Source organism: Callospermophilus lateralis, chromosome 15 (assembly GCF_048772815.1).
Source record: "Callospermophilus lateralis isolate mCalLat2 chromosome 15, mCalLat2.hap1, whole genome shotgun sequence".
Classification (NCBI taxonomy): Eukaryota; Metazoa; Chordata; class Mammalia; order Rodentia; family Sciuridae; genus Callospermophilus; species Callospermophilus lateralis.
Window position 1 is genome coordinate 45,910,871 of NC_135319.1, and position 13,421 is coordinate 45,924,291.

General features: G+C 35.7%; 1 protein-coding gene across 2 annotated transcripts in view; it reads left to right on the top strand.

The window, feature by feature from the left end:
* Adk (adenosine kinase) overlaps positions 1-13,421 on the top strand; it is a 479,685-nt gene that overhangs the window by 32,928 nt on the left and 433,336 nt on the right. For both annotated transcript variants that reach the window (XM_076834150.1, XM_076834152.1), the window contains exon 2: positions 11,337-11,411. In XM_076834150.1, coding sequence (XP_076690265.1) covers positions 11,337-11,411 — 75 coding nt within the window. The remainder of the gene's footprint in view (positions 1-11,336; positions 11,412-13,421) is intronic.

The window sequence follows — 13,421 nt, forward strand, 5'->3', positions numbered from 1 at the left end:
ATAAATGATGGAATCATATGGTAAGGACTATTTGTGTTTGATTACTTTTGTTCAGCATGATAATTTTGAGGTTTAGGCATTTTGATGTGTGTCAGAGTGTGTCTTTTTTCATTGCCGAGTAGTATTCCAGTATATGTGTATAACATCAATTTTGTTGATGGACATCGGTTATTTCTGGTTTTTGTCTACTATGAACATACTTATATGTCTTTGTGTGGATTTGAGTAAGTATTAGCATTTGGATTTAGCTTAATTTGACCTTTTTAGTTTTCTTGAGTTAGAAGTTTACTGATTTTAAACTTTTCTTATTTTGTGATATGTGTTCAGATAAAAATGTTTCTCTCTAAGCAGGGGGTGTGTGGCACACACCTGTAATTCCAGCAATTTAGGAGGGTGAGGCAGGAGGATCACAAGTTCAAAGCCAGCCTTCGCAATTTAGACTGTGTCTTTAAATAATACAAAATACAAAGCGCTGGGGATGCAGTTCAGTGGCAAAGTACTCCAAGTTAATCTCCAGTACCACAAATAACAAACAATACAAAAAACAAAACACGTTTTAATGTATTCACTTCAAATTACTTTATGATTTCCATTGTGGTTTTTCTGATACACAGGTCCTTTAAATGTTCATTGTTTAATTTTGTAATATTTGGAGTTTTTCTATTAGTTTTGAAAATTGTTATTCAATTTAATTTCATGGTCATCAGGGAGTGTATAGTATATACCATTTTAAACTGGAGAGTTTGGTAGTTTGTGTTATACTCACAATGTTGTAGGATAACCAGTACCTTTAATTTCAGAACATTTTCATCACTCCAAAACAAAACTTCATACCTGTTAGCAGTCACTCTACCTATCTGGTCACCCCCAGTTCTCTGGCAGCCACTATTCTGCTTTTTTGCCTCCATCCATTTGCCTTTTCTTGTCATTTCATGAATAGAATCATGTAGCTGGGTATGGAGGTACTTACCTGTAGTTCTAGCAACTCAAGATAAGGCAGAAAGATGACAAGTTCAAGGCCGGCTTCCTTACCTTAGCAAGACCCTGTCTCAAAATGAAAAATAAAAAAAGGGCTGGGGGGCTAGGAGTGAGGCAGGGCTGGGGGGGTTAGGGGTAGGGCAGGGCTGGGGGGCTAAGGTTGGGGTAGGGATGGGATTGTGGCTCAGTGTTAGAGCACTTGCCTTGAAAGTGTGTGAGGCTCTGGGTTCGATTCTCAGCACTGCATATAAATAAATGAATAAAATAAAGGTCCATCAACAACTGGAAAAAAGGAGTGGGGATGTATGTAGTTTAGTTGTAAAGCTTCCCTGGGTTCAATCCCTTGTTCTGTCCTGCCAAAATAGAGTAAAATTAGGTAATATTTGATCATTTGTGCTTGGCATTTTTCACTGAGTGTAATTTTTTCAGTGTTCCTCAGTGTTGCATTGCTTATTATGGTTAACTAGTATTTCGTTTTACAGATATTCCATATTTTATGCATTTATCAGCTAATAGATATTTGGGTTATTATCACTTTTTGGTTATTATGAATATGGTAGTGTAAACACTCATACAAGTTTTTGTATTGTTATGTTTTTATTTTTACTAGGAGTGGGATTGTCATATGGTACTTTTATGTTTACTCTTTTGAAAAACTATCCAACCATTTCCCAAAGTGGGTACTTCATTTTACATTACCTGCAGCAATATATGAGGATTCCAGTTTCTTCACTATCTTGTTAATACTTGTTATTGTCTCCCAGTCTTTGCTGAGAGGCTGTATGTATTTGTTGGGGCACATCTTAAACCCTCAGCCAGGCTTATAACTCTTGCCATAAACTTTTCTTCTGCTTATGCAAAGCCTGGTTTTCAGTCAGAGGTGATTATTTTAGGCCTTCCAAGGTTGTTCCTGAGCATGCCTGCCGTTTTGGGCACAGGCATGTGGCCTTCAGTATTCTCAGGAATATTCAGAACTTTTAAAAACCTCTTGTGTATATTTTATTCCTCCAGTTTTCCTTTTATGTTTTTAGTTAGCTTGTTGTTTGCTCCCATAGTTTCAGGCAGCTGGGATGTTAAACCGTTGCAGCTGATTGTTTTTGACAAAAACCTTGGAGAAAAGGCTGTTCGCATTGGGTAAAGTCTGAATCAGCTCAAATAATGGGAAACCTTGGGAGTGGAGATTTTCAGGGAACTGCCAGTCAGCTGAAATAATGAAAATTCCCTGAAAATGGGGCTTTAAAAGAGTTGCAACCCTTTTCTCATCCCTTCAGTTGTGATTAGGCATCTCTGTTCCACTATTTGAAGGCTGTTGCTTTTCAAGTCTGCCATGGAGCTGAGGAGAGGAGGGTGGGAGTGGGGCAGTTAGGATGCTACAAAGCTTGGCTGGGCTCAGTGGCTCAGGCCTGCAATCCCAGCAACTGGGGAGGCTGAGGCAAGAGGATTGCACGTTCAAAGGCAGCCTCAGCAATTTGGCTGGGGATGTGGTTCAGTGGACAAGCACCTCTGGGGTCAATCCCTGGTACCAAAAAAAACCAAAAAAGGAATCCTACAAAGTTTGCTATTCTTACCAAGATTCAGCTATCTTTACACAGTCTTTCATTTTCTTCAGATTTAGAATTTTTGTGATTTAATTCTATAAAGCTGTCAGTTTTGCAACCTAAACATACTTGCTTATTAAAACTTTATTAATACTGTAATAAACTCTACCAAAAGAGAGACAAACATGTGCATTTGTAGGACTGCGTGTCAGGCTAGATCCTTGCAGAGGGAATTCCCAGCATGACTTGATTTATTTTCGAGAAAACAGAGCAGTTCTTCTTTAGATGCACATATTAATCTATGTGCCTGGCAATGGTGAGCTCTCCATATCTTGGTGGTTCTCTTCCATTGTCTCATATCTGAAATAAGATGCATTTCCATAGCCTCTTCTTTTCCCCCACATCTAACTGAAGCAAAATTTGGAAAAACAAAAACAACAAAATTGATTCCCTCTAAAGAAATCTATTATCATAGATAATCTCTTTAGAGACTGACTTCAGCTAGTCTGCACATGTACGTTTAAAATGAAAACCATCTTCCCTTCTGTTGGCCTCTTCTGAGTAGCTCTCACCATCTTGTGTGTGTGTGTGTGTGTGTGCGCGCGCGCGCATAGTGTGTATTGAATTGAAGGGTGCTCTGATACACTGAGCCACATCCACAATCCCCCTTCCCCCTTTTTAAGACAGCTAAGTTATTGCAGCTGGCCTTGAACTTGGAATCATCTTGCCTTGGCCTCCTCAGTTGCTGGGATGGGTTTGTGCCACCATGCCCACTCAGTCGTGTTTTTGATTTAGTGCTCCTCAAATTGTTTGTTTGAAGCCTTTGATTAAGAGAGTCCTAGAAAAGAACATTATCATTATTATTAGCCACTGTTTTTATTGCTTTTAAAGAGAGGATTCTTGGGAGTCCTCACAGGGCCTTTCCCAGTGATGTCGTCCTATTTTTTTTTTTTTTATTTTGGGGATTGAATACAGGGGCACTCTACTACTGAGTTGTATCTCCAGTCCCCCCCCCCCCCCCCCTTTTAATTTTGGGACAGGTTTTTACTCAGTTGCCAAAGCTGGCCTCCAATTTGAGATTCTCCTGCTTCAGCTTCCCAAATCTCTAGGATTACAGGCATGTACCATTGGGCCTGCCACGCTCTTTGCTGCTTTTTTTTTTTTTTTTTTTTTTTTTTTTGTGTGTGTGTGTGTGTGTGTTGGGGGGTGCTGGGGATTGAACTCGGGGCCTCATGCATGCTAGGCAAGCACTTTACAGCTGGGCTACATACCCAGGCCACCCTAATTGTTTTTTAAACGTTTTTCTCCTGTGGTTCTGGGGATGAAGCACAGGGCCTTATGCCTATTAAACAAATGCTCTACCACTGAGCTGTGTCCTTAGACCCTAAACATTTTTTTATATCTGTTTTCATGTCCTTTCCCCAGCCTTTTCTTTTGAAATACTTTGACTCACTAGAAATTGCAAAAATAGTACAGAAGTTCCTGTGTACTCTTTATACAACTTCCCAAGGATATATCTTACATAACCGTAATATGTTACCCAAACCAGGAAATTACTGTTGGTATAATACTAATAATTTGAATATATTCCTTATTAGAATTTAACCAATTTTTGTAAACTCTTATCTAGGTATCTAGGTGTAGTGGTAGTTATGTATGGTTCTACAAAATTTTATCATGTCCAGGTTTCTCTAATTATTATCACAATCAGGGTGCACAATCAGTCCAAAAGGAAATTCTTCCATGTTTTCCCTTTATGGTTATGTTTTCCCCCAAACCTTGAGTCTTGGCATCTACTGGTCTATTTTCCATGTCTGTGATTTTCTTACTTTGAAATTATTTAGTGGAATCATAAAATATGTAACCCATAGATGCTACATTTTTGTTACTCAGTACAATGCCTTTAAGATTCATCTAAGATGTATTGTAATTTATTCCTTTTTATTGTCAAGTTGTAGTGTATCATAGTTTGTTACCAATTCACTTCACTTAGGTTGTTTGAAGTTTTTTGATGTTAATAATAAATCTGTTATGAACATGTATATGTAGGTTTCCATGTGAAGTTTTTATTTAGGATTAATACACAGTGGTATAGTTTCTTAACTATATTTGAATCTGCCTGTTTTATCAACTACTGAGAGGAGTGTTAAAACCAACTAAAATTATGCAATTAGGGGTGGAGATACAACTTAAAGGTAGAGCCCATGCTTAGCATGTGCCAAGTTCTGTCTGCAGCACCAAAAACAAACAAACAAACAAAAAGCTACTTCTTTTCAAGATGCCCCCCACCCCATGTGTTTTGAAGCCATTTTATTTGGTGCATACACCCTTTGTTTTGCAGTACTGAGCTTGAACCAGGGTGGCTCTACTACTGAGCAACATTCTCAGCCCTTTTTAGATATAATTTTGAGTCAGGGTTTCTCTAAGTTGCCTAGTATGGCCTTGATTTTGTGGTTCTCCTGAATTGCTGGGATTACTGGCATGTGCCACCATGCTCTTAAATTTCTTCATATCTGATGATACTCCATATTATAAAGTCTATCTCATCTGATATTAATTAGTTGCAACTAATTTTTTTTTTCTTCATATAATGAGGAAACTATATTCATCTGAAACTGGGGAAAGGCAGGCTTAGGGTGCCTCACTTCAATATGCTGTCTGTCATCTTAGACTTCTGTCAATTATCTCTCCATGGTAGTCCTCCTGTCTTCCTCTGCCTGGGGTTTTAAGGGACTTCAGCACTGGGCTCTGTAGACTATGGCAAGGACCTAATCTATTGCTGCAGAGTAGGGTACAAATTGATGAGTGGAGAGACCTGCACCTGCCATTTGATCTTGTCTCTCCAGTGCAGCTTTCCTAGGATTAGTTTTCATGTTGTATCTTTTTTTCCTAATTTGTTATTTTCAAACTCACCATGTCCTTCTATTTAAAGTGTATCTTTACTAAATAGTATCTGAGTCCCCTCCCCATACTCTGTAGCTTTGTCTTTTAATTGGAATGATTAATCCTTTATAGTTGATGTAATTATTATTTTGATTGAGTTTAATTATACCATCTTTTTGTATTCTGTTTGTCCCATGCTTTGTTTACTCTTTCCTACGTTTTCAAAAATTAATTGAATGCATTTAGTTATTTCATTTGACATCTTCTGTTGGGTTTTTAGCTATATCTCTTTGTGTTATCATTTAGAGATTACTTGAGGGAGTGCAGTATTCATCTTTAACTTATTCCAGCCTATCTTAAATTAGTGTCATGTTACTTCATCTTCCATATAGGAACCTTTAAAATGTAATTTTACCCTAGATCCAGCCCTGACCTATGAGAGCCTGAGAGAAGTAGTAGTCTGTTGATAAAAAAGGTTAGAACTCTCATTGGGAACAGCACCCTATGGAGTTGTGCAGGGGCAGCTTGTACAGCTTTATGTGGTAGCTCTTGGGAAGGAATTGGTCAGAAATTATTTACAAAGTGAGGTGTCTTTTGAGACATTTTAAAAAAGATCATTGTGCCAGGTATAACGAAACACTTTGGTAATCCTAGCTTCTGGGTAGAGAGAGGCAAGAGGATCACACATTCAAGGCCAGCCTGGGCAACTTTAGGGAGATTTGCCTCAGATAAAATAAGGGTTGAGGATATAGCTCAGTGATAGATTGCCCCTGAGTTCAAACTCAAGTAGCTCAAAGAAGAAAACAAACAAACAAAAAAAGATTGGGAATTTTCCAGGCTAAGTAGGGGAAGGACTTTGCAGGCAAAGTCACATTCAGGGAATATGATTAAAATAGGTTATATGTATTAGAATGATAGAGAGATAAGGGAAAATAGATACTATGTTTCAGAATCTTAAGTAGCATGCATGCTTCTTCCCATTTTAACATCTCTGTAATTGGTGTACCTTTTACAACTGATAGTCTTAGATCATCATCAGAAATTGGAATTATTTAGGATTAATGGTAGATGTGATGAAATATGATAGATTTGAAGCCTGGCATGACTGCGCATGCCTGTTATCTCTGTGACTAGAGAGACTGAGTTAGGAGTATCAAAAATTTGAGGCCAGCCTCAGTAATTTAGCAATAACTTAGCAAGGCTCTAAGCAATTTAGCAATGCCCTAAGCAACTTAGTGAAACCTTGTCTCAAAATAAAAAAGGGCTGGGGACAAATGTCTTCTCTGATATAAGGAGAGCAACTAAGAACAGAGCAGGGAGGAAGAGCATGAGAAGAAGATTAACATTAAACAGGGACGAGAGGTGGGAGAGAAAGGGAGAGAGAAGGGAAATTGCATGGAAATGGAAGGAGACCCTCATTGTTATACAGAATTACATATAAGAGGAAGTGAGGGGAAAGGGAAAAAAAACAAGGGAGAGAAATGAATGACAGTAGATGGGGTAGAGAGAGAAGATGGGAGGGGAGGGGAGGGGGGATAGTAGAGGATAGGAAAGGCAACAGAATACAACAGACACTAGTATGGCAATATGTAAATCAGTGGATGTGTAACCGATGTGATTCTGCAATCTGTATACAGGGTAAAAATGGGAGTTCATAACCCACTTGAATCAAAGTGTGAAATATAATATGTCAAGAACTATGTAATGTTTTGAACAACTAATAATAATAAAAAAAGGATTGGGGATATAGCTCAGTGGTAAAATGCCCTGGGTTCAACCCCCAGTTTAATTAAAAAAAAAAAAAAAAGAAGAAAAAAGAAAGAAATAGGTTTGAGCTAGACTCAGTGTCTGTATTTATTTTTAATTTTTTTATGGGATTGAACTAAGGGCTTATGTATTCTAGGAAGACAAATTTGCTCAGAAAACATTTCATGTTCATGAACTGGAAAATTTAAAGTTGTTAAAATGATAATACTTAAAAAATGGACCTACAGATTCAATGCAATTTCTGTTAAAATCCCAACATCCTTTTTTGCAGAAATAGACAATCTGATCTTAAAATTTGTATGGAATTGCAACAGACCTAAAATAGAAAAAAAAAAAATCTAGAAAACCAACAATGTTGGATACTGTCCTTTGCTGCAGAAAAGTCCAGCTTATATTTTCTTTTCTTGCATATGGTTTTACTGTTGTATTTAAGATACTTAAGAGAAGTATCTAAGAATTTATAATTAATCCAAGATCATAGATGGGCATAGTGGTCTACACCTGTAATCAGTCAGTTACTTGGGAGGCTGAGGCAGGAGGATCACAAATTTGAGTCAAGCCTGGGACACTTTAGTAAGACCCTTTCTCAAAATAAAAATAAAATGGACTTGAGGATATTATAAAGTGGGTTTAGTTCTCAGAACCAACCTGTGGGTTTAGTTCTCAGAACCAAAAAGTTGCAGGGCTCACTCGTGCGACTTAATGAGTGTGGTAGTGGCATACAGATAGACATTAAGATCAATATAAGAGAATTGAGAATCCAGAAATATATACTGTCAAGAAATTCAAAACCAACTCACAGAATAGGAGAAATATTTGCAATTTTATATCAGGTATATCTAGCATGTAGAATATGAAAAGAACTTTAATAAACAAACATTAAAGAAATAATCAGCCCAATTAAAAAATGGGCAAAGAAAAACAGGCATTTCCCCCAAAGATGTACACATGGCCTATAAACATGTTAAAAGATGATAACATTATTTTTCATTAGAAAGGTTCAAATCAAAACCACAAGTGAAAAAAATGACTAAATTTTGGCAAGGATGTAGAGAAATTAGAACACTCATACATTCTTGATAGGAATGTTAAAATGGTATAGCTACTGTGGAAAACAGTTTTGGTGTTTCCTCAAAAATTTAAAAACAAAATTGATCCAACAATCTTACTCCTCTGTGTATACCAAAGACAAATGAAAACATTTCCATACAAAAGCACAAGTACATGAATGTTCATAAACTGCATTATTTATAACATTAGACAAAAATGGAAACATTCCAAATGTTCTTCAACTAACGAATGTTTAAACGATATGTGGCTTATATCCATAAATGGAATGTCGTTATACTGTAAAATGGAATAAAAACCTGATACCTGCTACAACATAGATGAAACTTGAAAACATTATGCTAAGTGAAATAAATCAAGATAAACACAAAGTTATTAATATGATTCCTTTTATATGATATATGCAGAATAGGCAAATACATAAAAACAAAGGATATTGGTGGTTCCCAGGAGACTGGGCCAGGGGGGAAAAGTGAATGACTGCTTAGTGGGTATGGGGTTTCTTTTTAAGGTGATGAAATTGTCTTCAATACAGTGTTTGGGGACTGGGAATGTAGCTCATTGGTAGACTACTTGCCTAGCATGTGCCAGTCCTAGGTTTAATCCCTAGCACCATACAGATGCCCACAAATAATGGTGACGATAATTGTACAAGATTTTGAAACATTTTGAATATATGGCAGTTACTGAATTGTATTCTGTGTTCTTTAAAATTATTAAAATGATTGATTTTATGTACATAAACTTTACTTCAATTAAAAAGAAATAATTGTTTTTTAACTTAGAATTTGTGGTGTTCAAAGAAAGAGGGATCTTGCTTCCTCATCATTAATTCTCTTCTACATTTTTTCTTGTACCAAATGATCTCAAACAATTTGGCAAATAAACAAACTCATTCTCAGATAAATTAGCAACATTGAAAGTTACTTTTAAGAGAGAAATACTGGAGATTCGTGGCCTTTGAATTGTATTCTGTATGCTTTTCTTAACTACTCTTAACATCTTTATTCTCCCATTTATACTATGGTTCCATTTCAGAGGTGTTCATTGACAATAATGTAAAAATTTAGGAATTTTTTATTGTATATACTTCTTCCAAATAAACAGTAAATTTTAAGTGAAGAACAGCAATAGGAATGAAAAAAAATACATGTTTTTTCCACAGAACTTTACTCAATACTCAATAAATGATAGTGTACTTGCTAATAACAGATTTAAATTTCCTGAATTTCCCTCCAATTGAAGGTATTAAATGGTATTTCAAATATAATATAGTAAGTCATTTTGGGATGCAGGAAATACTTAAAGGATGGACTTCCTAAAAAGAAATATCATAGTTATGTTCCTTAAAACCAAGGCTACCAGTCAGAGGTGATGGGATTGATGTATGGGCAGCAGGATACTATTTTATTCGTGATGGGAATGCCCCATAGTTTGATTCTGCTGGTTACCTGACTGTCCATTTAACCAAACACTTAAAAAGAGCAAATTAATTGAATTGCATTCCTGTCATATATAACAAATTAGAATAAATAAAATAAAAAAAATTAGAAAGGGCAAATGAGAATGAAAAGACAGCCCCCAGAAACACTTTCCCCATTATCATCATTATAATTTTTTTAAAATAACAGGTTCTAGGAGTTTTTATTGTTTTTAAAACAGTGCTCAAATCAGAGTAGTCCTTGAGAAAGTAGTGGTAAAGTTTATAGTGTTTGCCTATTGATACTTTATCTTCTAAGTGCTTATTTTCTTATCTGACATTAGACTTATTTTGATCACAGATGTGACTTGATGTGTAAATAAATGAATATGTTCTCTTTTAGTCCTTCCTCCCTACTTTCTTTTGTTTTTAATTTTTTTTTAAGTTGTAGATGGACACAGTACCTTTATTTTATTTGTTTATTTTTATGTGGTGCTGAGGATTGAACCCAGTGCCTCATATATGCTAGGCAAGCATTTGACCACTGAGCTACAACACCAGTCCTTCACCACCTTCTTTAAATAGAAAAGGGACAAACATCTTCTTGTATGTTAAGTCATAGTTACCTAATCTATTGTGTCAATGAAATACTAATTCAATCTTTTCCACTTATTATGGACTATTAATTGTAGGATAAACATCATTCTAATAAGAAAACACTGAGGCACTCTTCTTATTGATATTACCTATTGATGATATTGATAATCACCAAATGGTAAGGTTGGTAACTGGTTTGGAGGCAACTGCAGGGGATTTTCAGCAAACTGGAGACCACTGAAAAAGTAAATGAGGCAAATCTTACTGAGTAAAGTAAATTAGTCTCCCAATGAAACGGATGCATATGTGGACACTGGTCCATTTCTGGCGGCTTATGTGTTTCTGTTTAACGCATCACTTGTAGTGGAGTCCTTTCTTTCTTTGGCATTGAGTTCTACTGCGGTTACTTATGAAAGACAGATTTCTTCAAAGAAGAAATTGAGAATTATATCATCTCTGATGTCCATCATGGAGGCCCCAGTCACAATCATTCATAGTTAAGGGTAGGGCTCTTGCTTGGACTGTCAGAGGACTTGCTGCTTATTCCCTAATAACCATCAGTAGCTAAGGACCTTATTTATTAGTGAGAGAGAGAGTGTTAATTGTCAGTCATGTTTATTGAATATAGAACTTTGTTATGGTAGACCTTTAAAAAAAAACAGTGAAATGAATTAGCTTTAGTCATTAGTGTTGAATATTATTTTTAAAAATCACATGATTTGCTTTCTACTTTTGTTACATTTTATTTCGTCCAGTTAAAAAAATATTTTTGTGTGTGTGCTAGGTATGGTGGTACGTGCTTGTAATCCCAGTAACTTAATTTGGGAGGCTGAGAACAGGAGGATTATGACTTTTAAGGCCAGCCTGGGCTAGTTAGCAAGAATCGTGTTTCAAAATTAAAAAAAAAAAAATCCTTTTTTCAAAATTACTTTGCACTACCTCTAAAATGTTCTACATGTAATAGGTAAGCAAAGGTTTAACAAACTACTGTGTTAGATTTATTTTCAGGTGAAGTAAAGATTTTATATATTTGGTGTATTTTACATATTTATAACTTGTTCTTGTATTTTGTTTATGGTTTTTAGAGAAAATATTCTCTTTGGAATGGGAAATCCTCTTCTTGACATCTCTGCTGTAGTGGACAAAGATTTCCTTGATAAGTAAGTATTAAAATCTTTAAAAATATGGATATATAGTGAGAAATATATTTGAAGAAAATCTTTTGAAAACTGTAGAATCAATAAAGTCTTCACAACTTTGAATGCAAACTGATAGTGAGAATTGGAAATGACTTATCTACATTTTTACTACTATAACTTTATATATAATTTATTACAGAATCAAATCGTATAACAGGAATGTAGGACAGATTTAACGTTTACAATGTAAATAGAGTAATTGACTATATTGACAGATTAAAAATTAACTCTGTGTGTGTGTGTGTGTGTGTGTGTATATATGTATGTATGTATAATCATCTCAGTAGATATAGAAAAACCATTTGACAAAATTCAGTATCTATTTGTGACAAAAAATAGCATATAGCAATTAGAAGGGAATTCTAATTAGAAGCAATTAGAAGGGAACTTCCTTAACCTCATAAAGGTTACATTAGGGAAAAACCTACTAAAATCTTTTTGCTTTTTCATTTTGATTCTGGAGATTGAACACAGTAGTGCTCTACCATCAAGCTACATCCTCAGTCCTTTGTACTTTTCGAGACAGGATCTCGCTGAATTGCTGATGCTCGCCTTAGATTTGTGACCCTTCTGCCTCAACCTCCCGAGTCTCTGGGATTGAATGTGTGTGCTACCATGCCTGGCTTAAAAATCATTCTTTATGATAAAAGACTGAGTATTCTTCTCCAAGATCAATTCAGGAACAATTCAAAGATATTACCTCTCATTACTTACGTTCAAGATGTTTACAGTAGTATTTGAGGTTCTAGGCAGTGTAATTAGGCAAGGAGAAATAAGATAATCCAGATTGTAAAGGAAGAAATAAACTTGGTATTTCTAGAAGATGTGATCATCTCTGTAGGTTATCTAAGGAATCTACAAAAAACTATTGTCTAATTTCAAGAATTACTATAAAGCTCACATAATCAAAACAGTAGTATCAGTGTAAAGATTGACAGGTAGATTGTTCATGTAGTAAAAAAGTCCAGAAATGGGCCTACACATAAACAGACAACTGATTTTTAAATTTTTTTTTAGTTATACATGGACACAATGTCTTTATTTTGTTTATTTATTTTTATGTGGTGCTGAGGCTCAAACCCAGTGGGTCACATGTACGAGGCCAGTGCTCTGCCACTGAGCCATAACCCCAGACCAAGACAACTGATTGTTGACAGAAGGGCAGGATATTCATTGGAGAAAGGATCTTCTTTTAAATAAGTGGTTCTGCAACAATTGGATAGTCATGCACAAAACAAATGATCTATATTTTGCTACAGAATTAGCTAGAAGAACTAAATGTGAAATCTAAAATGATAAAATTTCTAGATAATAACATAGGAGAAACCGATTTTAATTATTTGTTTATTGATACTGGGGATTGAACCTAGGGGTGTTTAACCTCCAAGCCATATCCCCAGTCCTTTTTATTTTTTATTTTAAGACAGGATCTCACTAAGTTGCTTAGGGCCTCACTAATTTGCTGAGGCTAACTTTGAGCTTGATGCTCCTGCCTCAGACTCCTTTGTCTCTGGGATTATAGACTTGTGCTACTCTCTGGCAACAAACTGATTTTAAAAATGCGCAGAAGATTCAAACATTTGCTGAGCATGGTGGCACACACCTGTAATCCCAGTGCTCTGAAGGCTGAGGAAGGAGGATCGCAAGTTCAAAGATAGCCTTACCAACTTGATCCCTGAACAACCTAATGAGATCCTGTCACAAAAATAAAGCACAAAAAGAGCTGGTGCTTAGAGGTTAAGTACCCCTGGGTTAAATCCCTGGTATCAAAAAAAAAAAAAAAAAAAGGGAAAAAAAAAGTTTCAAATGTTTACCAAAGATGTTTAGTTAGTAAATAACTAAAGGTGCTCAACATCCTTAGTCATTGGGTAAATGTAAATAAAAGGCATAATGAAATACCACTACATTATCTATTAGAATGTCCAAAATTTAAAATATGAGCATACCAGATGTGGGGCAGGATGTATAGGA